This window comes from Chanodichthys erythropterus, chromosome 10 (genome assembly GCF_024489055.1).
Source record: "Chanodichthys erythropterus isolate Z2021 chromosome 10, ASM2448905v1, whole genome shotgun sequence".
Lineage (NCBI taxonomy): Eukaryota > Metazoa > Chordata > Actinopteri > Cypriniformes > Xenocyprididae > Chanodichthys > Chanodichthys erythropterus.
The window spans coordinates 27,718,288-27,741,730 of NC_090230.1; the positions used below are offsets into that span (position 1 = coordinate 27,718,288).

The 23,443-nt window shown below is 34.9% G+C and overlaps 4 protein-coding genes across 11 annotated transcripts in view; 1 reads left to right on the forward strand and 3 right to left on the reverse strand.

The window, feature by feature from the left end:
• Positions 1–4,495: 4,495 nt before the first annotated feature.
• Positions 4,496–8,284, reverse strand: si:ch73-138e16.3 (gastrula zinc finger protein XlCGF57.1). The gene is made up of 2 exons (XM_067398876.1): positions 8,209–8,284; positions 4,496–6,827 (listed from the first exon to the last, which is right to left on the reverse strand). Exon 2 carries the CDS (start codon positions 6,820–6,822, stop codon positions 5,887–5,889), a length of 936 nt encoding a protein of 311 aa, XP_067254977.1. The 5' UTR covers positions 6,823–6,827; positions 8,209–8,284; the 3' UTR covers positions 4,496–5,886.
• A 1,054-nt stretch (positions 8,285–9,338) lies between these two features.
• Positions 9,339–14,518, reverse strand: LOC137029303 (gastrula zinc finger protein XlCGF57.1-like). The gene is made up of 3 exons (XM_067398875.1): positions 14,363–14,518; positions 13,190–13,309; positions 9,339–10,495 (listed from the first exon to the last, which is right to left on the reverse strand). Exons 2-3 carry the CDS (start codon positions 13,236–13,238, stop codon positions 9,450–9,452), a joined length of 1,095 nt encoding a protein of 364 aa, XP_067254976.1. The 5' UTR covers positions 13,239–13,309; positions 14,363–14,518; the 3' UTR covers positions 9,339–9,449.
• Positions 14,519–16,373: 1,855 nt separating this feature from the next.
• Positions 16,374–19,001, reverse strand: LOC137029305 (zinc finger protein 135-like). 6 transcript variants are annotated; one of them, XM_067398882.1, is made up of 4 exons: positions 18,910–19,001; positions 18,498–18,559; positions 17,725–17,781; positions 16,374–17,627 (listed from the first exon to the last, which is right to left on the reverse strand). In XM_067398882.1, exon 4 carries the CDS (start codon positions 17,620–17,622, stop codon positions 16,567–16,569), a length of 1,056 nt encoding a protein of 351 aa, XP_067254983.1. In that variant the 5' UTR covers positions 17,623–17,627; positions 17,725–17,781; positions 18,498–18,559; positions 18,910–19,001; the 3' UTR covers positions 16,374–16,566. The 6 variants fall into 6 exon arrangements, with proteins under 6 accessions (XP_067254983.1, XP_067254984.1, XP_067254978.1 ...); XM_067398883.1 differs by lacking the exon at positions 18,910–19,001 and adding an exon at positions 18,753–18,903; XM_067398877.1 differs by having other exon boundaries at positions 16,374–17,781; positions 18,910–19,000.
• A 596-nt stretch (positions 19,002–19,597) lies between these two features.
• ampd2a (adenosine monophosphate deaminase 2a) overlaps positions 19,598–23,443 on the forward strand; it is a 28,471-nt gene continuing 24,625 nt past the window's right edge. The window contains exon 1 of one of the 3 annotated variants that reach the window (XM_067396915.1): positions 19,598–19,830. In XM_067396915.1, coding sequence (XP_067253016.1) covers positions 19,824–19,830 — 7 coding nt within the window. In that variant the 5' untranslated portion in view covers positions 19,598–19,823. Of the gene's footprint in view, positions 19,831–21,534; positions 21,695–23,443 lie in introns of those variants that run through there. The other 2 variants (XM_067396912.1, XM_067396913.1) reach the window with 2 other exon arrangements.

Consider the following 23,443-nt stretch of genomic DNA (forward strand, 5'->3'; position numbering starts at 1 on the left):
ATTCAGTTACGGTCAAAGCGCCATCTGTTGACAGCAGGAAGTGTGGCATTTCGAATTGACTTTGGCATAATTCTCCTGTATTCACTCGCTTACATGCATGTCGCCCACTGTTCACTGTTTTTCTAAGGCCAACAGGTGGCGGTGAGCCCGGGTGCGAGGGCCCTTTCATCGCTGCTTGCAGCTTTAATTTTTGTTTTGTAATTTGTATTGCATATTGTTTGCTACAGTGTTGCTATTTATTCAAGACTGCCGTTTCCTGAAAAAACATTTCCTATCTATGATGTAATGAACAATTTTTATGATTACCCCAAGTGTTTTGGCATTTTTCTCTTCTAAACAAATTAATATAATTAATTAGGTGAAACTGTGGGCTTGAATTTGTCATTGCATCGTACATCCTATGCAGTGTGGTGAATCATTATTGCTCTTTATTGTCTATTTAGGGTATTTAGTCATTTAAATAACATGGATTATCTTAATACGTGATTAATGACATATTATTATAATATTACAGGACCCAAATATGTATTTATTTCATTCTAATGCTCATTGTCGTTGCAGGCTGGTTTAGCTTATATTCACCAAAAAGTGATTAGTTTAGCCTGATTAAAACAACAGGACAAAAACATAGTTGATGACTAAAAATAATCATTTCATGACTCCAGACATTACTTTGTGAAGACAGTGGCATAATACATTTTTTAGCCATATCAAAATGTAAAAAACATTAAATTGTTTAAAACTACTAATGAAAAGACATTTTGCTTACCTTTTCCCTCAGCGAACAGTGGTAGTTGGCCGTTATGATTCAAATGATGCGCATGAGCAGAGCTTCGACTTTCCAGTCAAATTTCAAAATAGAAAAAACGTTATGAATTTTTTTTTTTTTTTTAATGGTTCGTGATATTAGTCAACCTCATTCCAATCCTGAATGGATGCTTTATTTTCAGATTATTTGCCAGCCTTAATCGTGTCTAGAAGCAAAGGGATGAAACTCTGATGCTTTTTTGGTAACAACCACTAGGGAGCGCTTCGGTAGCGCGGCTGCTGTTTTTGGGTGAAAATGACAACTGGACAGCACAATCCATCACATCTTAAGGCAGGAACACACCAAGCTGACGCTGATAAACTAGTGTCGATGAAAGCAGACTGTGGGGTTGGCTCACGTTGGCAGCATCTGTGTCCAAAGTTGGCCTGAAACACCAAACCAACGCTAGACAGCCGATGGCCAAGGAGCACGTCCGTTCTGCGCAAGAAGAAATGCCTGTCCGAACCAGCAGGTGGCAGTAGCTGAACAGCCAATAAGAATGATCAGATGGCCCGACGGACCGACGAGCTCCGACGCCAATTCAACAACTCGCATTGAACGCAATGGTAGAGTAATATTCATGGGTAGGGCTGGACGATATGGCAAAAAAATAAATTGGTTTAAATGTAAAACAATTTGTTAAATATCTTTGCAGAAATATGCCTGAAATATGAAGACAAATGTTGTACAAACTTATCTTAAACACAACCTACTCAAAAATAATATAAGAAAATGCTAAATATTTTTTAGGTAAAAATAGCAATAAATAACACCAGTAATAGGCTATTATTAACAGCAAATGCTTTGTAAAAACAGAAAACAACAGCAGCTTTCAACCTGTCACCATCATGCAAACATGAAACAGGTTTACAGGTTTTTGCATTTCATTGCACTATTTGTCCTATTGTTTTTGTTTGGCGGACATGTTTAGGTGTTGCACTTGTCTCTTGTCTTTTGCAGCATCTCACCTGTGAGATCACTTGTGGCATTGTAAAAACACGGCGGTCCAGTTAAAAAAAATTTTTAAAAAAGTTGCTGGTGACCAGCAACTGTCTGGTTACATTTTTCAAAATAACTTTTATTTTCAACAGAAGAAAGAAACTCATTAGGGTTTAAAACGACTTGACAGAGTAAACTCTGGCAGATTTGGGGAGGGATAACTATCCCTGAAGAGAAAATCACCCACTGCTCTTGACTGAGAACTTTAATAAATTCGTTTTTATTAAGAATCAATGTATAATTTATACAGTGAAGTCTAGTGTTATAATTTTTATATTTGTTCATTTCATTTTTTACTTGAATGCTACTGTCAAATATACCAACTGTAGCTGAAAAAGCGCATTTTATTAATTTTATTTGTATAATGTGTAGCCTATGTTTTTCTTCCTTTTTAATTAAATGTCTGCCATTTTTTATTTTATTTTTTGTTATTTTGTAAGGCTTTGTTTTTAAAATAGGGAAATTAGTTTGGCTGTAATGCTCAGTCACTTGCAAAACAGTAAAAACAACATGAAGAATTGTGATAAAATCATGAATCGTGATTTTCCTGAAATAAATCAAATGACATTTTTGCCATATCACCCACCCCTAATTGTCTTACATATGTTTTATTTTATCAGTATTTCCATTTCATGTAACTAACTTCACACATTTACTATTAATAGTAAATTAATACATTTATAATTAATAAAGTTAAGATAATCATGTTTGTAGCCTGTTACTTTACTATTATTAGGCTAGTTACTATTACTCCACTAGGTCTGAAATACATATATTGTTTTAATGCCCTGGATCAGGCTACAAACATGAAAATACAGAACATGATGTATTGCTGTACTGTGTTATCCCATAATTGCCACTTTTGCACACAGCAGGTGTTTTTTGTCAAGTTTAAATTTTTACATAAAGTGTTCCACAAATGACAAACACCATTATTTCACCCACATGTTGACATTTTATTCCCTAAAACTTATTTGAAAAATTAAAAGTAGACACTTTACTTGCATTTAATGTGCTAGTGTGAGACATGTAGTAAGATGTGATACACGTTAAAAACTTACAACACGTGGAAGTATTTTTCACACGTCCCTCACATGTCAGTAACATGTTTACATGTGCCACACTTTGTTGCACTTGCGGTGACGTGTTGTCCACATGTTATCACATAATCGAAAAAGTTATTTTTTACTCACCCCAGATGATCATCTTCTGAGCGATCAAACCCCAGACACAAGTTCTCTTCTTCTGTGTATGTATTGGTGGGTCGCATACCAGCTTTTGGGTGCATACCGCCACCTCCTGTGCTGGAGTGTGCAGTGATTTCAGTCTATGATGTTATCTATTTTCTATTCTCAAGTCCACAACAATTTTGAAACTGTATCCTGAGTTTTGTGTTTAATATGTTGCTGATTGTAAGTTTTTTGCAGTTAAATATAAAATCAAAAACAGTAATACTGAAAAAAGTTAAATACATTGGAAAATGTAATTTATCTCAGTGAAAAAAAAATTTCAGCATCATTACTCCAGTCTTCAGTGTCACATGATCCTTCAGAAATCATTCTAGTATGATGATTTGATGCTTAAGAAGTAATTTTAATATCACTTCCATTCAAGAAAAAACACTGACCCCTAATTTTTGAACACACACACAGGGATCTGATTTTCATAGACCTATTTTCATTCACACTAAAAGCTGAACTTATACAGAGACATATAAAGAACACTACACGTATTTTATCAAATGAACCTCTTAGAAAAGTGCTGGTCTTGATGATGATGGGTTTATTATTACGACAACATCAGGTGATGCTTTTTCCTGTGACTCAGCAGTTGATCTGATTGGTTGAAACTCTTCCCACATTGAGTGCAGGACAAACATTTTCAGTAAATATTGTTATAAAAATTTTTATAAAATATGCATGGATAAATTGTTCACAATAGAAACAGTAATATGCACTCAAAGTAAAATGGGTCAATTTTTACACAGACAGCTTCCAACATCACAGATCTGGTAACAAGGATCAAGGTTTTTTCCACAAATTGGCTTTGATGAAAAAGAAAAACTTAAAAGGATTAGTCTTTAGACTTTTAAATAAACTTTTCCTGATAATTTACTCACCCCCATGTCATCAAAGTTGTTCATGTCTTTCTTTCGTCAGTTGAAAAGAAATTAAGGATTATTCCAGGATTATTCTCCTTATAGTGGACTTTAATGGCCTCCAAACGGTTGAAGGTCAAAATTACAGTTTCGCTGCAGCTTCAAAGGGCTTTAAACGATACCAGATGAGGAATAAGAGTCTTATCTAGAGAAACAATCAGTCATTTTCGAAAAAAGATACAACCGTTTATACTTTATAAACACAAAATATCGCCTTGAACGTACTTCCAGTTTTCGCATTCTTCAAAAAGCTTACGCTGAATGTCCTACGTCTTTCCTATTCTACTTATGGAAAAAAAACGAAACTGGCACCACTTAAGTTCGTTCTCTAGATATGACTCTTATTCCTCGTCTGGTATCGTTTAAAGCTCTTTGAAGCTGCACTGAATCTGTAATTTTGACCTTCAACCCTTTGGAGGCCAGTGAAGTCCGCTATAAGGAGAAAAAACCTGGAATGTTTTCATCAAAAACCTTCATTTCTTTTCAACTGAAGAAAGAAAGATATGAACATCTTGGATGACACAGGGGTAAGTAAATTATCAGGAACAGTTTGATTAAAAGTGGACTAATCCTTTTAAGAGTTAGTTCACCCACAAATGAAAATCATCCCATAATTTACTCACACTCATGAGTCGGGTCAGAGGTCACTCTTTCGCTGGAACTACGCTCACGTGCAGCTGTTATGAGATGCCTGTGATTATAGTTTTTAAAGTTATAAATATGGATATTTTTCTTACAAAAACGCATCACTTCTCTTCAGAAGGCCTTTATTAACCCCTGGAGCCGTATGGACTGCTTTTATGATGGATGGATGTGCTTTTTTGGGCTTCAACATCTAAGCTACATTTAACTTCTATTATAGAGCTGAGAAGAGCCAGGATATAAATTTAACTCAAATTGACCCTTCGCAAAGACCCGGCCCCCTTAGTTACTTTTGCTTTGTCATGCCACACAGAGTGAAAAATACATTGCGAAGCAAAGAGGACACTGACAACACATCGACAGACAAGACAGAGCAGGTTACTTATAATATTAAACAAAGTCCCAGCTTTCAAATTTTGTAATTTTTTAAGAAATTCAAACAATAAAAAACGTTTTGTGGCTCTTTAATATGTCGTGACAGATTGCTGTAGCGCCTCAGCTCAAGCGGCTCGTGAACCGATCATCTCTTCCTACTAGTTCATTTATAGCATCAAATAAACATGAATGAACATCAGAAGGAATGTTATTTCAAACATGCAAAGACATCAGTACACATCATTTTTCAAGTTTAAGTCTACCAAGGTTAATCTTTTAACTCCTGACTGCTTTGTCAGACAAAATGGCGCATTCGGCGTTATGATTGGTTAGATCATGTCAATCAAACTCCCGGCGAAGGGTCAATTGTGTTTATCTGAACAAAGATAGTCATATACGTCTAGAATGGCTTGAGGGTGAGTAAGGGTGCGTTCACTCTTGTAGTTCGGTTCGTTTGGTTCATTTGGTCCAGACCAAAGGAGAAAAAAAAAACATTTAGTCCTGGTCTGATTAGTGTTCACATTGGCAATTTTATCACCGAACCAAAAGATACCGAACCTTAAGGCATAGGGATACATTCACAACATGATTGGTCGGATTTTATGATGATTAACCTATCTTTTCAGCGGTCTCGCTTGTTTGGTGCGCACCAGGGTTCGGATGGCAGCGTTCACATATGTTCAATTGAACCACACTAACCGAGCAACCGCACCAGGGTTCGTTTTAATCGAACCAAACATGACAAGTGTGAACGCACCCTAAATCATGGGATAATTTTTAGATGAACTAACCCTTTAAACCAACAAAATGCTGCTCTGTTGGAAAGAATATCCACATTTCAGTTGATCTGAATCTCACAACTCCAGTGAGAAATTATTAACCTCTGCAATTCAAGATGAACTACTTACAGCTTATTACAGATAATAGTGTTTCCATGCCTGAGTAGAGAAGCGAACTGACTGAAACTCTTCCCGCATTGATCACATGTGTACGGTTTCTCTCCAGTGTGGATCCTCTCATGAGTTTTCAGGTTTCCTGATTGATTGAATCTCTTGTCGCAGTGTGAACACTTGAACGGTTTCTCTCCGGTGTGGATATTCTGGTGCACTTTTAGTTCACTATTTGTTATAAATGACTTCCCGCACTCACTGCATATGTGATTCTTTGCGCCGCTGTGTCTTTTCTGGTGTACTATTAATGAACCGAGCTCTGTGAAACTCTTTCCACACAAAGAACACAAGTGTGGCTTTTCCTGTAAATGAACTTTCAGGTGCTTCTTCAGGGATAATGCTGTAAAAAAAGATTTGACGCACTGATCGCAGCTGAATAGTCTTTCTCCAGAGTGAGAACGCAGATGTGATTTAAGATATTTCGCCTGCGTGAACCTCTTTTCACATTGACGGCATGCAAAAGGCCGCTCTCCGGTGTGGATCCTCATGTGGATCTTAAAGGTTTTCCTATCAGAGAAACTCTTTCCGCAGTGAACACATGCATAGGGTCTCTCTCCAGTGTGGATCCTCGTGTGGTCCTTGAGGTTTCCCTCATATTTGAAACTCTTCCCACAATAATCACACGTGAACAGCTTCTCTCCAGTATGAACTCTCATGTGAACCCGGAGATTTTGTTTGAATGTGAATCTTTTTCCACACTGAGTGCATGTGAACGGTTTTTCTCCAGTGTGGATCCTCATGTGAACCTCAAGGATATATTTGGTTGTTAAACACTTTCCACACTGAGGGCAGCTGAAAGATTTCTTGAAAACCGTTTTTTCTCCAGTTCTGACATGAAGATGTTTCTCCTCCACTTCATTCAGTTGATCATTCTCGTTGTTCTCATCCATCAGGTCTGAAATTAAAGAAACACTAAAGTTCTCAGTAAATCATGAAAACAGTTCAAGAGATTTCTTCAACTGCTATAGAAGATTATGATGATTTTAATGCATTATATGTTCCTGGACAGTTAATGTCCAGATGGCGGCTGGTTAAAAAAAAAAAAAAAAAAAGAAAAAAAAGAAGGAAAACATATTTTGAAGGCTTGAAACATATTTTAAATAAAGGTTATTGTTTTACCAAGTTCAAGATTAAGCTTGAGGATGATTCCCACAAAACTGTAATATCTGCAAGCTTTTTTCAAGGTAAATTAAAAGCACTTTTTTGTTTTCATAATTCACAATTTATGCATAGAGTGCAACAGCTAAAAGTAAGAAGAATAAATGCTACAATTGGCTAAATTTTATGTCATATCTTGAATATGTTCATAGCAATTCTCTATCGCCATACTTTGCCTTCACGTCACTTCACTATTTTCTTTATTTTCAATATGAGTAACAAGTATGAATTAAGCACGATCAACAGCATTTGTGGCTTAAAGTTGATTACCACAAAAAAAGACATCTACTTTTCCCATAAATGAACACAAAAAACTGGGTCACAAACAGTGTACGTTAACAGGACTTTAGTGTAAAACTAAATCACTAACTAATTTTAACTTTTCGGTGTAAAGTTATATGCAAGTTTTAACTTAACATGAAAACAAACTGCCATAAGGAATAAAATAAAACTAGTGTAAAAAAAAACATGAATTAAACAGCTTAGCTCAAATAATACACAAATTGTAAAAAAAAAAAAAAAATGTGACTGAAAAATTTAGTTTTGGCTTTGCTGTGTACAGTTCATAAAAAGTGCCCCCTACATTATTTGTTATTTCACAGCTCTTTTGATTTCTAATTAAAACAACTAAATCTTGTGATGAACTGCTTGAAGCTTTACTTAACTTTCTTCAGCCTCATAAATGAAGAATCGTAAATAAGTACTCTTTCTTCTTCAGTACATTATAAACCGCATCTGAAAATGTCTTTCAAAATACGGTTTCTGATATAGCAATGACTCTAATCTAATTAGTTGTCAAAATATAATCATTGAAATGCTGGATATTTTCTTAATGTTTACGTTGTGCTACAAAACGAAGTGGATGATCGACTACGCGCTTCCGTTATAACAGAGATTTACGCGCCAATCTTTCGCGCCTAATTTTATAAAAACAAGTATTAAAGTTATTAAAATAACACAAAACTAAATGCAAGTATTTGACGGCAGGGGCTCAACAAAAAATGGTTAGTTAAGACATATTCACCAATAAACGGAACAAGCATAGATTTGATTTAAAAATCGAGATCCATAACTTTCAAATGAAGATTGCGTCGGGTAATAATAATTTTTTTACTCACCCTACTTGCACCAATAAAATCGATCACAGCCCAGACCCAAGATAGCGATCATAGCCTCCTTATCCTTTTACTTTTGTGGTACGTGACAAACAGACTTCAGTGAACGTATCGCCACCTACTGGACTGGAGTGCGCAGAGAATATTGCGGTTCTAGCGTTTTGAAAACAAATAGAGCTGAGTTTGGTACGAGAGGTCAATAAACACATATGAATGTAAATATATATAGATAAATAAGACAAATGTGTATTTATAAAATTAAAAATAATGTATAATGTGAACTTATAATTAGAGCTATAACATAAAGACTTAAAAACCAACAAACTGCACCATTTATTTAACGATTTTTTTTAAGTTACAAAAACATGCATGGTTGAATTGTTCCCAGTAATATGCATTCAGAAAATAAACCAGTCAGTTTTATTTAACCCTTGTGTATGACCTTAAAGACATTTTCAGTTGTTTTGTTTTTTATCATTTTGCCAACTGCATAAATTTTAGCACAGGTGTGTATTTTTATTGAAATTTTACTATTTCACCCCCCATTTCCTTTAAAAAAAAAAAAAATCTATTTTGCACTAGCATCACAAAATATTGCAATTTTAATGGGTTAGTTTACCTTAAAAAAACTATTAAAAAAAAGATACATCATTTATGTTATATTAAGTCTTAAAACCAAGGGCTCCCTTTAAAACTTCTTTATTATTAAAAACTGTCTTTCTAATGTTGAAATTTCTTTACTTAAAGAATGATTTAAACAGTTTTACTGCTCAAATAATACACAAATTGTCAGGTCAAAAGCTTCACATTACTGCTTCTAAACCTAAAAATTTGGCCGAAAAACTTTTTAGTTACGTGTCCCATATTATTTTCTGGTTTAATATATATTTTTTAACTAAACCAATTAAATCTAAATCTGACCCCAGACAGAAGTTGCGTTTTTGCTTCTATCTTCTTTTGCTTTTGTGGTAACTAATAGTGCATTGTCACCACCTAGTTGACTGGAGCGGAAAAACATACTGCAGTGAAAGAAGATACAATCAAAAACAGTAATACTGAAAAAAGTTATAACAGACTATTTGAAAACATTGTAAAATGTAATTTATTTCTGTGAACAAATTTTTCAGCATCATTAGTCCAGTCTTCAGTGTCACATGATCCTTCAGAAATCATCCTAATATGATGATTTGATGTTTGAGAAATCATTTTAATATCACTTCCCTTCAAGAAAACCCCCTCAAGTTTCACTGTGACGACATCGGGTGATGCTTTTTCCTGTGACTCAGCAGTTGATTTGATTGGTTGAAACTCTTTCCACATTCAGTGCAGTGATATGGTTTCTCTCCAGTGTGGATCCTCTCGTGTGCCTTCAGGGATCCTGACCGACTGAATCTCTTGTCGCAGTGTGAACACATGTAAGGTTTCTCTCCAGTGTGAATCCTCTGATGTGTTTTCAAATGCGAGGTCGATATAAATCCATTTCCGCACTCAAAGCACACATGAGTTCTCACTCCGCTATGAATTTTTTGGTGCTCCTTAAAACCGTCTAGCCGTGCAAAACTCTTCCCGCACAGAGAACACAAGTACGGCTTCTCCTGCACGTGCACCTGCAGGTGTCTCTTCAGCATCGATGACGACAGGAACGCTTTACTGCACTGTTCGCAGTTAAACAGCCGCTCTGCAGAGTGTGTGTGAAGATGCTCTTTCAGACTGCTGACATGTGTAAAACTCTTTCCACACTCAGTACAAGCATAGGGTCTCTCTCCAGTGTGGATCCGCATGTGCTCCTTGAGGTTTTCTTTATACGTGAAACTTTTTCCGCAATTACCACATGCGAATGGTTTCTCTCCACTGTGGATTTTTATGTGCCTCCTAATGGCTCCCGACAGTGCAAAACCTCGTCCACATTGAGGGCACATGAATGGTTTCTCTCCGGTGTGAATCCTTGTGTGCCGGCTCAGGCCTGTTTTGTATGCGAAACTCTTCCCACATTGATCGCACGTGAAAGGCTTTTCTCCAGTGTGAGTTCTTATGTGATCCATAAGGTTTCTTTTACATGCAAAACTCTTCCCGCATTGAGGGCAAGTGAATGGTTTCTCTCCGGTGTGAATCCTCATGTGCCTCTGAAGACCTATTTTTTGCGTGAAACTTTTTCCGCATTGAGGGCAGATGAAAACATTTTCGGCTCTCGTTCTTTTTTGTGAAACATTATGAAGATTCAGTGAGCAAGTAAGTGATTTTTCTCCAGCTATGAAATTATGTTTTTCTTCTTCTTTCACTTCCATCAGATCTACAATGAACATAAATTAACAAAAGTCACAAAAGCAAAAACTTCGATAAAGGAATCTCAACAAAATTCATACTCAGTCCATTTTATAACTACTAGGGCTGAACCCTAACTGTTAAAAGTCAAGGAGAAGAGGCTTAGTCAACCAAAATTGGTGTTAGTCAGTTAGTCGCAGAAAAAAAAAACTCCACAGGAAGTAGCGAAGTCACGCAGGAAATCCAAACATACGCCTATCTTTCATCAACCTTAAATATGGCTTATCACTTGTAAATAGTAGCAACTTCACAAGTCTGCTTGCTCTAACGTTAACCTAGATAAATGTAAACTCTACTTAATTCTTAAATTATACCTTAACCTGTTAACTGTCACCCCCACTTTTTTTTTTAGACAAGAAAATGCACTATCCAAACTTAAATGGTTGTAATTCAAGAACACTTTGGAGTATAGACATAAGGCTGGTCTTGTTTTAAAGAAGACATTTGGCAGATTATTGTAGAAGTGCTTATATAAGTGAAACAGAAAAAAAGTTATAGAAGTTTAAGTTTATGAAAATGTAAAATGTAAAAATATAATATTTTATATTTTATATAAAATATATATTTTACAAAACAATTTTTACTCTAAAACTGCAAGGAAATCAAAGCCAAAAATCTGAACAAGTTGTGTTCCAAATTTCAGGTTGATATCTCAAAAAATGAGCTTTCAGTAAGATTTTGTTTGGGCGCAGTACCACACTTTTTCACTAGATGACAACCAAGCTCCATTGGTGACCATATAAAGGCGCCTCCATTTCTATATATGGTTTGAGTGATCTGAACCATATATTTACATTATTTTCATACAATTTATGAAGTAAACATCCTATATAGAAGTAGTATGGGAAGTTTTGGCAGAATTTGATATGAATTCAGCCTCTAATAAACATAAAAATAACATTAGGGTGGGTTATAGATTACCGCCACAATCATACATGTATTTTTTTTTTCTATTAAAAACATTTTCAGACCTTTTTTTCTCAAAAAATTGAATGGATGTTATCTTTTGAACTCTTGGCATGAAAACAAACATGTTTCAACCAATCTTTAATGATTTTTCATGTTCATCGCTATTTCAAATTAAAGGTCTGAACATGCCTTATGAGTATGAAAATATGCTTGTTGCAAATTGATAAATTACTGCTCCTCTGTTATTTATTTTGAAAATCAATCAAATAATCAACCAAATATGTAAACTACAGATTCTAAGCTTTCAAATGATATATAGTTTGTCAAGATTAGTTTAGGTTTAGTATAGAATATTACTGTTTTAAATATGTAATGGCTGTGGGCCCACCGGTGGGCCCGTGACAGTTAACAGGTTAAGCTGTACCTTAACGTTAATATGTGTTTCCCGAAATGTTCTTAATTAAGTATACCTTCTATAATAAGTTATTCGTTCATAAGGTTGGTCTGGACCACTCTTAGCTATACCTTATCACTATCAACAGTCTAAACGAATATAATTCTTAAGTTGTAATACACCCAGTGTTCAATTAGGATAATTGCAAAGAATAAAATGCAAAGATTTACTGGTAAATTCAAATGTGTTTTCAACCACAACAGGTTTATTTTAGGTTTCAGACATTTAAATATCATTTGAATGAAATACTAGACTATATAAAAAAGAAAAAAGCCCCCAGAATATAGATACATTACAATGTAGATTTAGTTTAAAATTTGGATTATTTTTATAAGATCCCATGAGTCCTGATAAATGCAATTTCTACTTCTGAAGTGCTTCTTTTATAAAGATCACCGCTTTCTCACATAAAGCAGTAAAGCAGCCCTGCAAAGAGTGAATTATTGTAGCCATCGATATCAACTAATTCAGCACCGCCTGGTAACGTCGCACTTAAAAAGATAAACCTTAAGCAACCTCCTAAGGTATAGTTCGGGGAACACGCCTAGAAAAGGTATATCTTCAGTTAAGGTATAACTTTAGAGGGTTCATAGCGCACCAAAAGACGAGGTTATCAGGAAATCCAGCCCTGGAGGCTCCGGTGAGATCACTTGCATTTAACTTAAAACATTTTTGGTCATACAGATAATAATAATCCAACATTTGAAACTGTAAATGGTTTGCTTTTATTTCTGTAAACTCACAATAACAATAAACATTGTGCAGTCTCAGTGAACTTGAGCGTGTTACAAAAATGAACAGAAACTCAGCATACTTTTGCCTCACAGACATGAGAAATATATCTATGGAAAACTTGAAATGTCTACTTTGAAAGGAACCGATTCAAATCTAAACCAAATATTCTCAGATTATTTAATCCAAATGAAAGCATATATGTTCATCCACTACACAAAAAACTCTAGTTTATTAATATATTATTAAAATGTTGATGCAAGCTTTATATGTGCGCTTATAAAGCCGATTAAAGGCTCATTACTATGATTTAAAATAAACGCGTGATAAATTGATTAATCGCTTAAACGAATGACTACTAGTCGACTATAAAAATCTTGAGTTGAGCCCTAATAACTACAGATACCAAATCTAGAGAACGTTAATTTTATCACGTCAGTATCTTCAAATCTTCGATATAACTGCTGAACAAGGTACTTTGTCAAATATATTATTTGTTGGTGCAACTATGTTGTGACCTAAATGTTCTTCAGCCTCGTTAATGAAGAATCAGGATTAAACACCAACCTCTTTGTTCCTCAGTGTGTTTCATTCTGCAGTGTTCTGGATCTCTCATGTTCTCACTGTCCTTCAATAAACTCTGTCTTTGCAGATTTCAGCTCTTCCTGATGGTTTGGAGGAGCAGATCTGCCAAAATCAAAAGTAAACACCTACTGAAATTATATTCACACATTATCTATCTATTTAACATAAATTCTTAAATGTATATCCAATCTTTGTTGTTCTTTTATTGATACCATAGTTAACATATAGATGAAGGAACTGTAAAAGTCAAGGAATTAAGAATTAATAAGAACCCTAAAATGAGTCTGTTCTTAAATCGTTTGGGAAAAACTCAATTTTTGTTTTATTTATTTTATTTTAATCAGTCTGATGAGCCTTTCAACTCACTGATTCAGTCAGGGTGGTTTCGGAAACATACTGAAATATTTTTTTTGTACTCAAGATCTTTTACTATCAGGGAACGTTCCCATAACTTTCACGTATGTTTTGCAAATGTTAAAATATAAAGTTCTTATAGAACGTTTTTGCAACATTATTAATATTTGATTTGTGTTCGTGGAATGTTGAGAGAAATGTTCTTAGAATTATGTTTTCACTTGATGAATGTTCTGAGAACATAATTTTCTTGTGACGTTATTGATATTTTCTGAATGGAATACAAAAATAAACGTTCAAAGAATGTTATTTTGTGTTATATTCTAACATTCTCGTAACTTTTCAAATAGCGTTCTAATCACGGCGAGAACACGGACATTTACTCGCTTTCACGTCGCTGTCAAACGGAGCGATAGCGATAAACACTACGTGACTTACCATAAAACATCAATTGCATTTGTAGTAGATTCTCGCGTCATTAAATCCATATCGTTATATTTATAAGCCTATATCTTTCCAAACATTTTTAAGAATATCGCGATGTTTGCTCATATCACTCACTCCTACCAATAATTAAAATTCTCATCTTAATTTCAATGTCATTTACCTCAGTTGTTTACTGCTGGTTCTTATTTTTGTGTTGCTTTAATATGAATTATCATAAGACTATTAAATAAACATGATTAGAAGATGCAACCATAATTAATTATATAGTCCCTGTATGACAAAAAATAAACATTGCGCTTACAGCATTTTTGTTTAATCTCGCACCATTTATTCAACAAATCAAAAATTACACACTTATCTTTACTGCTCCTCCAAGATCATGTTCTTCTTCGTTTAATGGCTGTTGAAAACAGCAATGGTGCACTTCTACCACCTACTGGATGAAGTGTGCAGCATATGGATAGTGATTTGGAACTCATATGAAAATATAACATATAATTGTCATTGCCACAGATCCTTTATAAAAGCGAAGATTGGCATTTTACGTGTCATTTTTGTAGCTAAATGATTTTACACTAGTTTTTGACTGAGGTGCTTAACACAAAAAAGACCATTAACATTTGTGTCCTTAGCGATAATAATATCGATTAACCATATAATTTTTTGCCAATGTTGCTGAAATATAACACCTCATACTCGTACTACAGGTTCAAGAAAGGTCGAAAGAAATGGTTATATTTCACGAAACGAATGTGCGAATAAACTGTCGCGCTGATTATTCAATAGTTATGCTAGCTTGCGGAATTAAACAAATTGATAAATGAAAGCTTTTGCTCCTCAACGATGCTAATTTGCTGCAACATGTCAGCACGACATAAACAAAACAGGTGTACTTAAAAAGAGCAAAATATGAGTACTTGTTTTGTTAAAAAACATAATAAAAAGAACTAAAGGAAATCTCTGTGGGGACAACGCTTAACATGAAAAAGCTTAACATGGCTTAACTTACTAAGACAATGTTATTAACAAACCAAACTTAGTAAAAACCATACTAATAAAGCATAATATGTACAGAAAAGCAAATGAACCCAGAATATGAATGCAACATGTTTAATTACACATTAAAGGGTTAGTTCACCCAAAAATGAAAATAATGTCATTTATTATTCACCCTCATGCCATTCTACACCAGTAAGACCTTTGTTAATCTTTAGAACACAAATTAAGATATTTTTGATGAAATCCGATCAGCCATCACTATATAAGTCGCTATTTAATATCACTTAGTAGGTTTCATTAAGCATTTTCTTTATAACGGTTTTCTATGCAAGGAAAACACTTAACGTGAAATTAAACGTGTTGCATTTATATTCTGGGCTTAAAGGGATAGTTCACCCAAAAATGAAAATGTGATGTTTATCTGCTTACCCCCAGGGCATCCAAGATGTAGGTGACTTTTTTTCTTCAGTAGAACACAAATGATGCTTTTTAACTGCAACCGCTGCCGTCTGTCAGTCAAATAATGGGAGTGGATGGGAACTTCTACTATAAGAGTAAATAAAACTTGCTTAGACAAATCCAAATTAATCCCTGCAGTTCGTGACGACACATTGATGTCCTAAGACACGAAACGATAGGTTTGTGCGAGAAACCGAACAGTATTTATATAATTTTTTTACCTCTAAAACACCACTATTTCCAACTGCATTCAGCAATCGTTTAGTGAGGTCTGATCGCGCTCTGACAACGGAAGTGATGTCTCGCGCATATACTTCAATGAGTGCTAGACATCACTGCTGTTTTCAGAGCGCGATCGGACATCACCAAGCGATTGCTGAACGCCGTTGGACATAGTGGTGTTTTAGAGGTAAAAATGATGTAAATACTGTTCGGTTTCTCGCACAAACCTATCGTTTCGTGTCTTAGGACATCAATGTGTCGTCACGAGCCGCAGGGTTTCATTTGGATTTGTCTATGGAAGTTTTATTTACTCTTATAGTAGAAGTTCCCATCCACTCCTATTATTTGACTGACAGACGGCAGCGGTTGCAGTTAAAAAGCATCATTTGTGTTCTACTGAAGAAACAAAGTCACCTACATCTTGGATGCCCTGGGGGTAAGCAGATAAACATCACATTTTCATTTTTGGGTGAACTATCCCTTTAACTGCATTTCTGTACATAGTATACTTTATTAGTATAATGTTTACTGAGTTTGGTCTGTTAATATCAGGGTCTTAGTACATTAAGCCACGTTAAGCGTTTTTCACGTTAAATTTTTTAGAATGTCGCCATCTAGGGACACAACTAATCATAGTAGTAATGAAAGAATCAAAATTCATAATTCAAAATCTGATAAATACTCCTATAAAATATTTTAATGAAGACAAGCACACTTAGAGTTTATTTACTACAGTACTCAGATGCAATGTTGAAACCATTTGATTTAAATAAAAATACAATTTCATCCATAATCAGCAGCACAATATACACCGTCACACATTTTTCCAAACAGATTACACAGTAGATTTCATACACATGCAATGATGTTCAAAAGTGTCACTCCACAATCAGCGTTTCGATCGGATGATGCTTTTTCACGTGAATTAGTAGATGTCGTGATTGCTTGAAACTCTTCCCACACAGAGCGCAGTGGTGCGGCTTCTCTCGGTGCGCCGTCTCGTGTGCGATCAGCTGCGGTAAACGAGCGAAACTCTTCCCGCAGAGCTCGCACTTGTGAGGCTTTTGTCCAGCGTGAATCCTCTGGTGCTGCTTGAGCTGGTCGGCCGTAACAAAAGCCTTCCCGCATTCAAAGCACACGTGATCCTTCACGCCGCTATGAACCTCCTGATGCCTTTTAAAACAATCCACCCGTGCGAAAGTCTTTCCACACAGAGGACACAAGTAAGGCTTCTCGCCTGAGTGCACTTTGAAGTGTCTCTTCAGCGCTGACGCGGTAATGAACTCTTTCCCGCACTGTTCGCAGTTGAACGACCTCACGGCGGAATGAGAGAGCTGGTGATCTTTGAGGCCGTTGATGTGTCGGAAACTCTTCCCGCACTGATCGCACGCGTAGGGCCGCTCTCCGGTGTGGATGGTCATGTGACTCTTGAGCTTCTCGTTCCGTATGAAGCTCTTCCCGCACTCCGGGCATGTATGCGGCCTCTCTCCGGTGTGAAGTTTGACGTGCCTCTGTAGGTTAGTGTTGCACGCGAAGCTCTTTCCGCAGTGCAGACAGACGTGAGGCTTTTCTCCGGTGTGCGTTTGCATGTGCCTCTTAAGTCTCGTTCTGCATGCCAAGCTCTTTCCGCACCAATCGCACGTGAACGGCTTCTCTCCGGTGTGAGTTTTGGCGTGCCTGGCGAGTCTGGCTTTGCACGCAAAACTCTTGCTGCACTCGACACACGTGAAGGGTTTCTCTCCGGTGTGAATTCTGATGTGCCGCTCGAGTCTCGCTTTCCGTGCAAAAATCTTTCCACACTGAGGGCAGGTGAAAGACTTTTTGGCTTTCTGTGAGAAAGAGGTTTCCGGCGGTGAGGCATTCGAAGGTTTTTCTCCAGTGATGAAATGATGATGTTTCTCCTCCACCTCATTCAGTTCCTCTTTCGCATCCATCAGACCTGAAATGAACATGATGAAAAGTTGTTCAACTGGGATGGAAAAATAAACAAGGAAATATGAATAAAATGAAGAAAGTAGCATGTGCTAAACGTTAACTCTATCATGTCAATATCTTGCAGGGGCCGCAAGGGAGTCCGTGGAAAAGGAGAAAATCTGTAAAAAATTAATCAATAAATACATAAAATTGAAATAAGTAAATAAATACATTACATTGAAATTAATATAAATCTGATTTAAAAATTTTAGTCATTATTAAGCTATTAAATAGCTTAAATTAGATTGAAATACAAAAAAATATATAAATTAAAATTAAATAAATTTAACATTTAGTACATTACTATACTATGCAATATAGATATAATAATGTAAAAATGAATAAATAACAATAATGCAACAAACAATTTTAGATTTATATTGGGTGTTTAGTCAGAAGGAAAGTCAGTATTGCATGTTATAAAGTCAGAATTGTGAGAAACTCGTAATAAAAAAAAATCCCCTCACAATTGGACATTATAACATGCAATTACAAGTTTATATCTCACGATTCTAACTTTATATCATGCATTTGTGAGAAACAAGGCAGAATTGTGAGATATAAACTCGCAGTTGAGAGAATAAAAGTTACATAAAAAGTCACAATTATCTTTTTCATTTTTTATTTCATGGCGGAAACAAGCTTCCATAATCTATCTATATAAAACAATTTAATCTATCAGAATTTAACTTCATGTAACTTTCCATCTAGCTGAGATTTTGTTTATTGGGATTCGGTTATTTAAATAAATAGTTTATCACTGAGTAATAAAATAAATGCTGTATAAAGGCTACTAAGATTGATATCTTTTATTTCAGAATAATTTATTTCTTACCTAGTTTGCCTCAGTCTGTTGACACCAATTAAACGAGCTTCAAATGACAATTTACGGGAGATCTGAAGACATCAGCATAATGAATGAGGTGAAAACAGCATCTATTTACATGAACAGTCCTTTTACAGAACAATAATAAACCTTAAATAGTCTCCAGGAATTATGCAAATTAAGTTAATTTGCGTCGCGCCCATTCTGTTTATCTGATCTTGATTTTACCTCCCAATAAAATATATTTGTAGTAAAACTACTTACGTTTACTCAACTCTGTTAATTTCTATAAAAGCCACGAAAAACAAAACACTATTCGGAACTACATTATATCTAAAGTTCATTTAAATGCCCATTGAAATTTACTATATTTCTATCTCGGAAATATTAAACACAAACGGCTGCTGTAATACTAACTTACACAAAGACATCTATTTGTCCGCATTCAGGGAGCAGTCTTCTGTCTTCTTCTGCCATTTCATAGCGGAAGGCAAAACAATGTGAAAGAGCATTTCCGCCACCTACTGGACTGGAGTCTATCTAGTCTAGATATTGCGGTTGGAGAAATTGATCAAATTTAAACTGCCTGAGCTAAGGGCGTTTTCTTTTTCTTGCTTTAAAGGGAGATGCTTAACAGTTTATCGAGGTGCCAGTGACCGTTTTTCCAACGGTCAATAATGGTCAACGCCCGTTTGAAAATAACTGTAGTTTAATAAACAATAGCAAAAGCTTTTCAAAAGATCTAACATATTTCAAGTTCACCTAAATAAAAAAAAAAAATGACTAAACATGACGTGGACTCACCAAAGATACAACATAAAATAAATAATATTATGGTAAGTTAAAAATAGACCTAAACTTGGGGCAAAGCAAGTGCTTTGAACTGAACAGCGTCTCCTGCTGGTGCTGAATGAATCCGGACACCACTTATAAAACACATCGTTTAGTCTGATTTAAATTTTACGCGTTATTTATCGATTTATTGGTTTAACATAGCTCTGATGTAACAGTACACCAACAATAGTTGGTTCTATTCTAATCACATTCAATAAAAATCTTGTTTTGATCGGATCTTGCCTGTAAATGTGCTGCGGTCCCTTTAAGTGCGACTCCATTTCTCAGCGAAATTTTATCAAAGTTCCTGAAAAACTCAAACGGTCAGAATCCACTGCGAGTTTTCTTCATGAGTGTCAGACTCTGAAATCTGGATGAACGGAAGAACTTAAGCAGTTCAGCTAATATTAAATACCGAAAGTATTTGCCATAATTATTATTAATTTTCATCTTTTCATCAGCAACTGAGTTGGGATCAAAACCGGACCAGAATCTACAGACATGTCGAGTGAGTCCAGAATAACAGCTGTCTAACATCATACAAGTTTATACAATATTCTTAGCAATTCTGCAAACACGCACACCATTCATCAATACTACACACGCAACAAACAATAATGCAATAACACACTGTAGTTCACACGACATTACGAGGTAATACACGAATTTTCACATAGCACAGGTCTGAATCTGTTTTGTAATGTTTTCATTCTTTAGCAATATATTAGGACTGAAGTCGCGTTAATAAATTCATCAATACCGTTTTTTTTTTTTTTTATTACATAATTCTGGTTCAGAATTCTTCTGATTAGGTGAATGTTTACTCAGGTCAAAGTTCTCAGTGTAACAGAGTTTAAAGTCCTCATGAACATTAGATCTGATTATCAGCTTCTTTAACGGACTGTCAGTATTTTGACATATTGCTTTTTTGCATACTATATACTTAAGGAAGTAGTCTGTGTTGACTGTGCGGTCTGTAAAAATGTGAAACAGTATGAAGTAGTATGCTATAATAAAATCTTTTGTCAGTTCGGTCGAATAAATAGTAAATGTGCTAAACAATGCATACTACATACTAATATTTAAAAATAGTATATGAAACAGTATGAAATAAAATGCTGATAAAATCTTTTGTCAGTTTCATCGAATGAGTAAATGTGCAGAACATACTGCATACTCCTTAAAAAATAGTATATGATACAGTATGTAGTATGCTATGATAAAATCTTGTCAGTTCAATCGAATGAGTAAATGTGTTGAACAATACATACTACATACTATTTTTTTAAAAAGTAAGACATTATGAAGCAGTATGCTATGATCAAATCTTTTGTCAGCTCAATCGAATAAGTAAATGTGCTAAACAATGCATACTACATACTATTATTTCAAAAATAGTACATGAAAGTATGAAATAAGCTATGATCAAATCTTTTGTCAGTTTAATCAAATAATGAATAAATGTGCTAAACATAATGCATACCACATACTATTATTTTTAAAAATAGTATATAAAATATGCTATGATAAAATCTTTTATTAATTTGAGCAAATGATAAAATGTGCTCAACAATATATACTACATACTATTTAAAAAATAGTAAATAACAGTATGTAGTAGTAAAATCTTTTGCCTGTTTGATCGAATAATGAGTAAATGTGTTGAACATAATGCATACTACATACTAATATTTTAAAAATTGTATATAAAAAAACAGTATGAAATAATATGCTGATAAAATCGAATCGAATGAGTAAATGTGCAGAACATAATGCATACTATTTAAAAAAAATAGTATATGAAACAGTACAAAGTAGTATGCTATGATGAACGCTTTCAGTTTGATCGAATGAGACAAAGATATGTGTTGATTTGCCAAATGCATTGCATTGTGGGAAATAGTATCCCAAACACAGTGTGCTCTGTTGTATACTGCACACTTTGTCAAAATGACAAGTACAGTTTATTTTAGAATACTTGCTGCACGCAGTCTGCATACTGCAGAAATAGTATGCTGCCGTACACACTCTCTCAGTGATGCAATTCTTGCTGCATGGTTGCCGCAGCAACAGATCAGAGTGAGGCCGAGCGTGTTGTAGGGGAATCCTAAGCCCCTCCCCTCTGCTGATGTAGGAAGGGAGTGGCCCCGCCTCCACTACTGCGCTAAGAGATCCCCAAGCCCCGCCTCCTGTCCCTATCTTCCTGCTCTGATAAGAGAGTCTCCCTGCACTCGTGCCCGTTCCTCTCTCCATCCGTCCGGTGCGCAGGCAGACAGGCGGCAGCATGTCGGACCCCAGCGCAGCTCCGGCGCAGAGCAAAAGCAAAAGCAGACCAGTCAAGAGAGGCAGTTTACACAGCCGGACCAGCCCGGGTGAGTCTCACTGCAGCGGAGAGACAGACGGGCAGAGAGATAGACGGGGTGGGGTGTGATATGGGACAGTATCTTCAGAGCAGTTCAGGCCGCTTTGAGAGTTTCTTTTCTTTTTTGTGTGTTTTTGTTTTAGTTGAACTGAAACTGGAATTAATATGAAAATAAATATTTAATTTTTATTTAAATAATTGTATTTTTATAATACTTCTCATCATCATTACACTGGTCAAACGCACATGACCTGGTTTGTAATTATGAATTAGTGACGGTCAGTGTGAAACTGATCTCAGAACAGAAACTTTCGCTGTTTTCCAGGCAGTTTGGTTTGTTTCGGCCCAAACGCATCAATATATTAATGATAAATGCGGAGTACGAGAACGTGGGATTCTGGGAAAGTGTTCGTCCAGGCGTGTGATGCGAGGGCTCATGAATTACTCAAGAGCGTGTGTGTCCTGCCTCGGAAAACACGGAACACAGCTCTACATGTAGACGGACACACGCGTGTGACACGGACGGTTTATGATGCGAGTAATGGGTTTGAACCTACAACCGTATGGTTCATCTGAAACAGACGAAACCACGAGGAACTGTTAAAAATGTGTCTAAACTAATCAATAAAAATAAGTAGGAAACATAATATTTTAAGCGCAACAGTCCAAAACAAAGATGAAAATACATCAGTTTAGATCACAAAACAACTTTGTACAAATCTAACAGCAAAAATACTACTAATACTATGACTACCAAAATTAATCAAACAAATATAATAATAATAACAAACACAATATTAATAATATATAATAACAATAATATATAACATCATAACAGTATAAATAATATTTCAACACAATATAATTATAATGCATATAATATTTTTATTACTGTAGTCTAATTATTTACTTATTCCTGTGTCAAAAAGTAGAAATAAAACGACTTAAAATGCAAGTCGTCAAAATCTCTTAAAATCTGACGTGTCATAATTATGAATTAGTCTGTCAATTTCAACTTTTTATCTTATAATTAAGTTATATTGTCATAATTGACTTTTTATGTCATAATTTTGACAAATATCACATTAAATATCACAATTACGACTTAGTTTGTCGGTTTTAGTATTTCATAATTTTCATAATTTTTGTTTTTACGTCATAATTTTAATTTGTCATCTTATAAATAAGACTTAGTATGTGATGAGTCATAATTATGATATTAAAAAGTCAAAATTGTGACTTATGTCAGGTTTAGTATTTCATAATTTTGACTTTTTAGTCTCATAATGATAACTTTTTAAGTATAATAAAGTTATTAAAAAAATAACTTATTGCATAAATAGGACTTATAATGTTAGAATTTGTCAGAATTTCAACTGTCAATTTTTTTTTACCTCAATTTTGATTGTCAATTTCAACTTTTTATCTCATAATTATGTTATGTTGTCATAATTTTGACATAATATTGACATCAAATATCAAAATTGTGACAGTATGTCAATTTTAGTATTTCATAATTTCAGTGTTTTAATGTCAGAATTTCGAATTTTAATCTCATAAATAGGACTTAGTATGTTATGATTCCAAATTGATCATAATAATCATAAAAATCATAGTCATAGTTTTTATTCTCATAATTATGATTTAGTATGTCAATTTCAACTTTGTATCTAATAATTAAGTTATATTGTCATAATGTACTTTTTATGTCATAATTTTGACAATTATCACATTAAATATCACAATTATGACTTAGTTT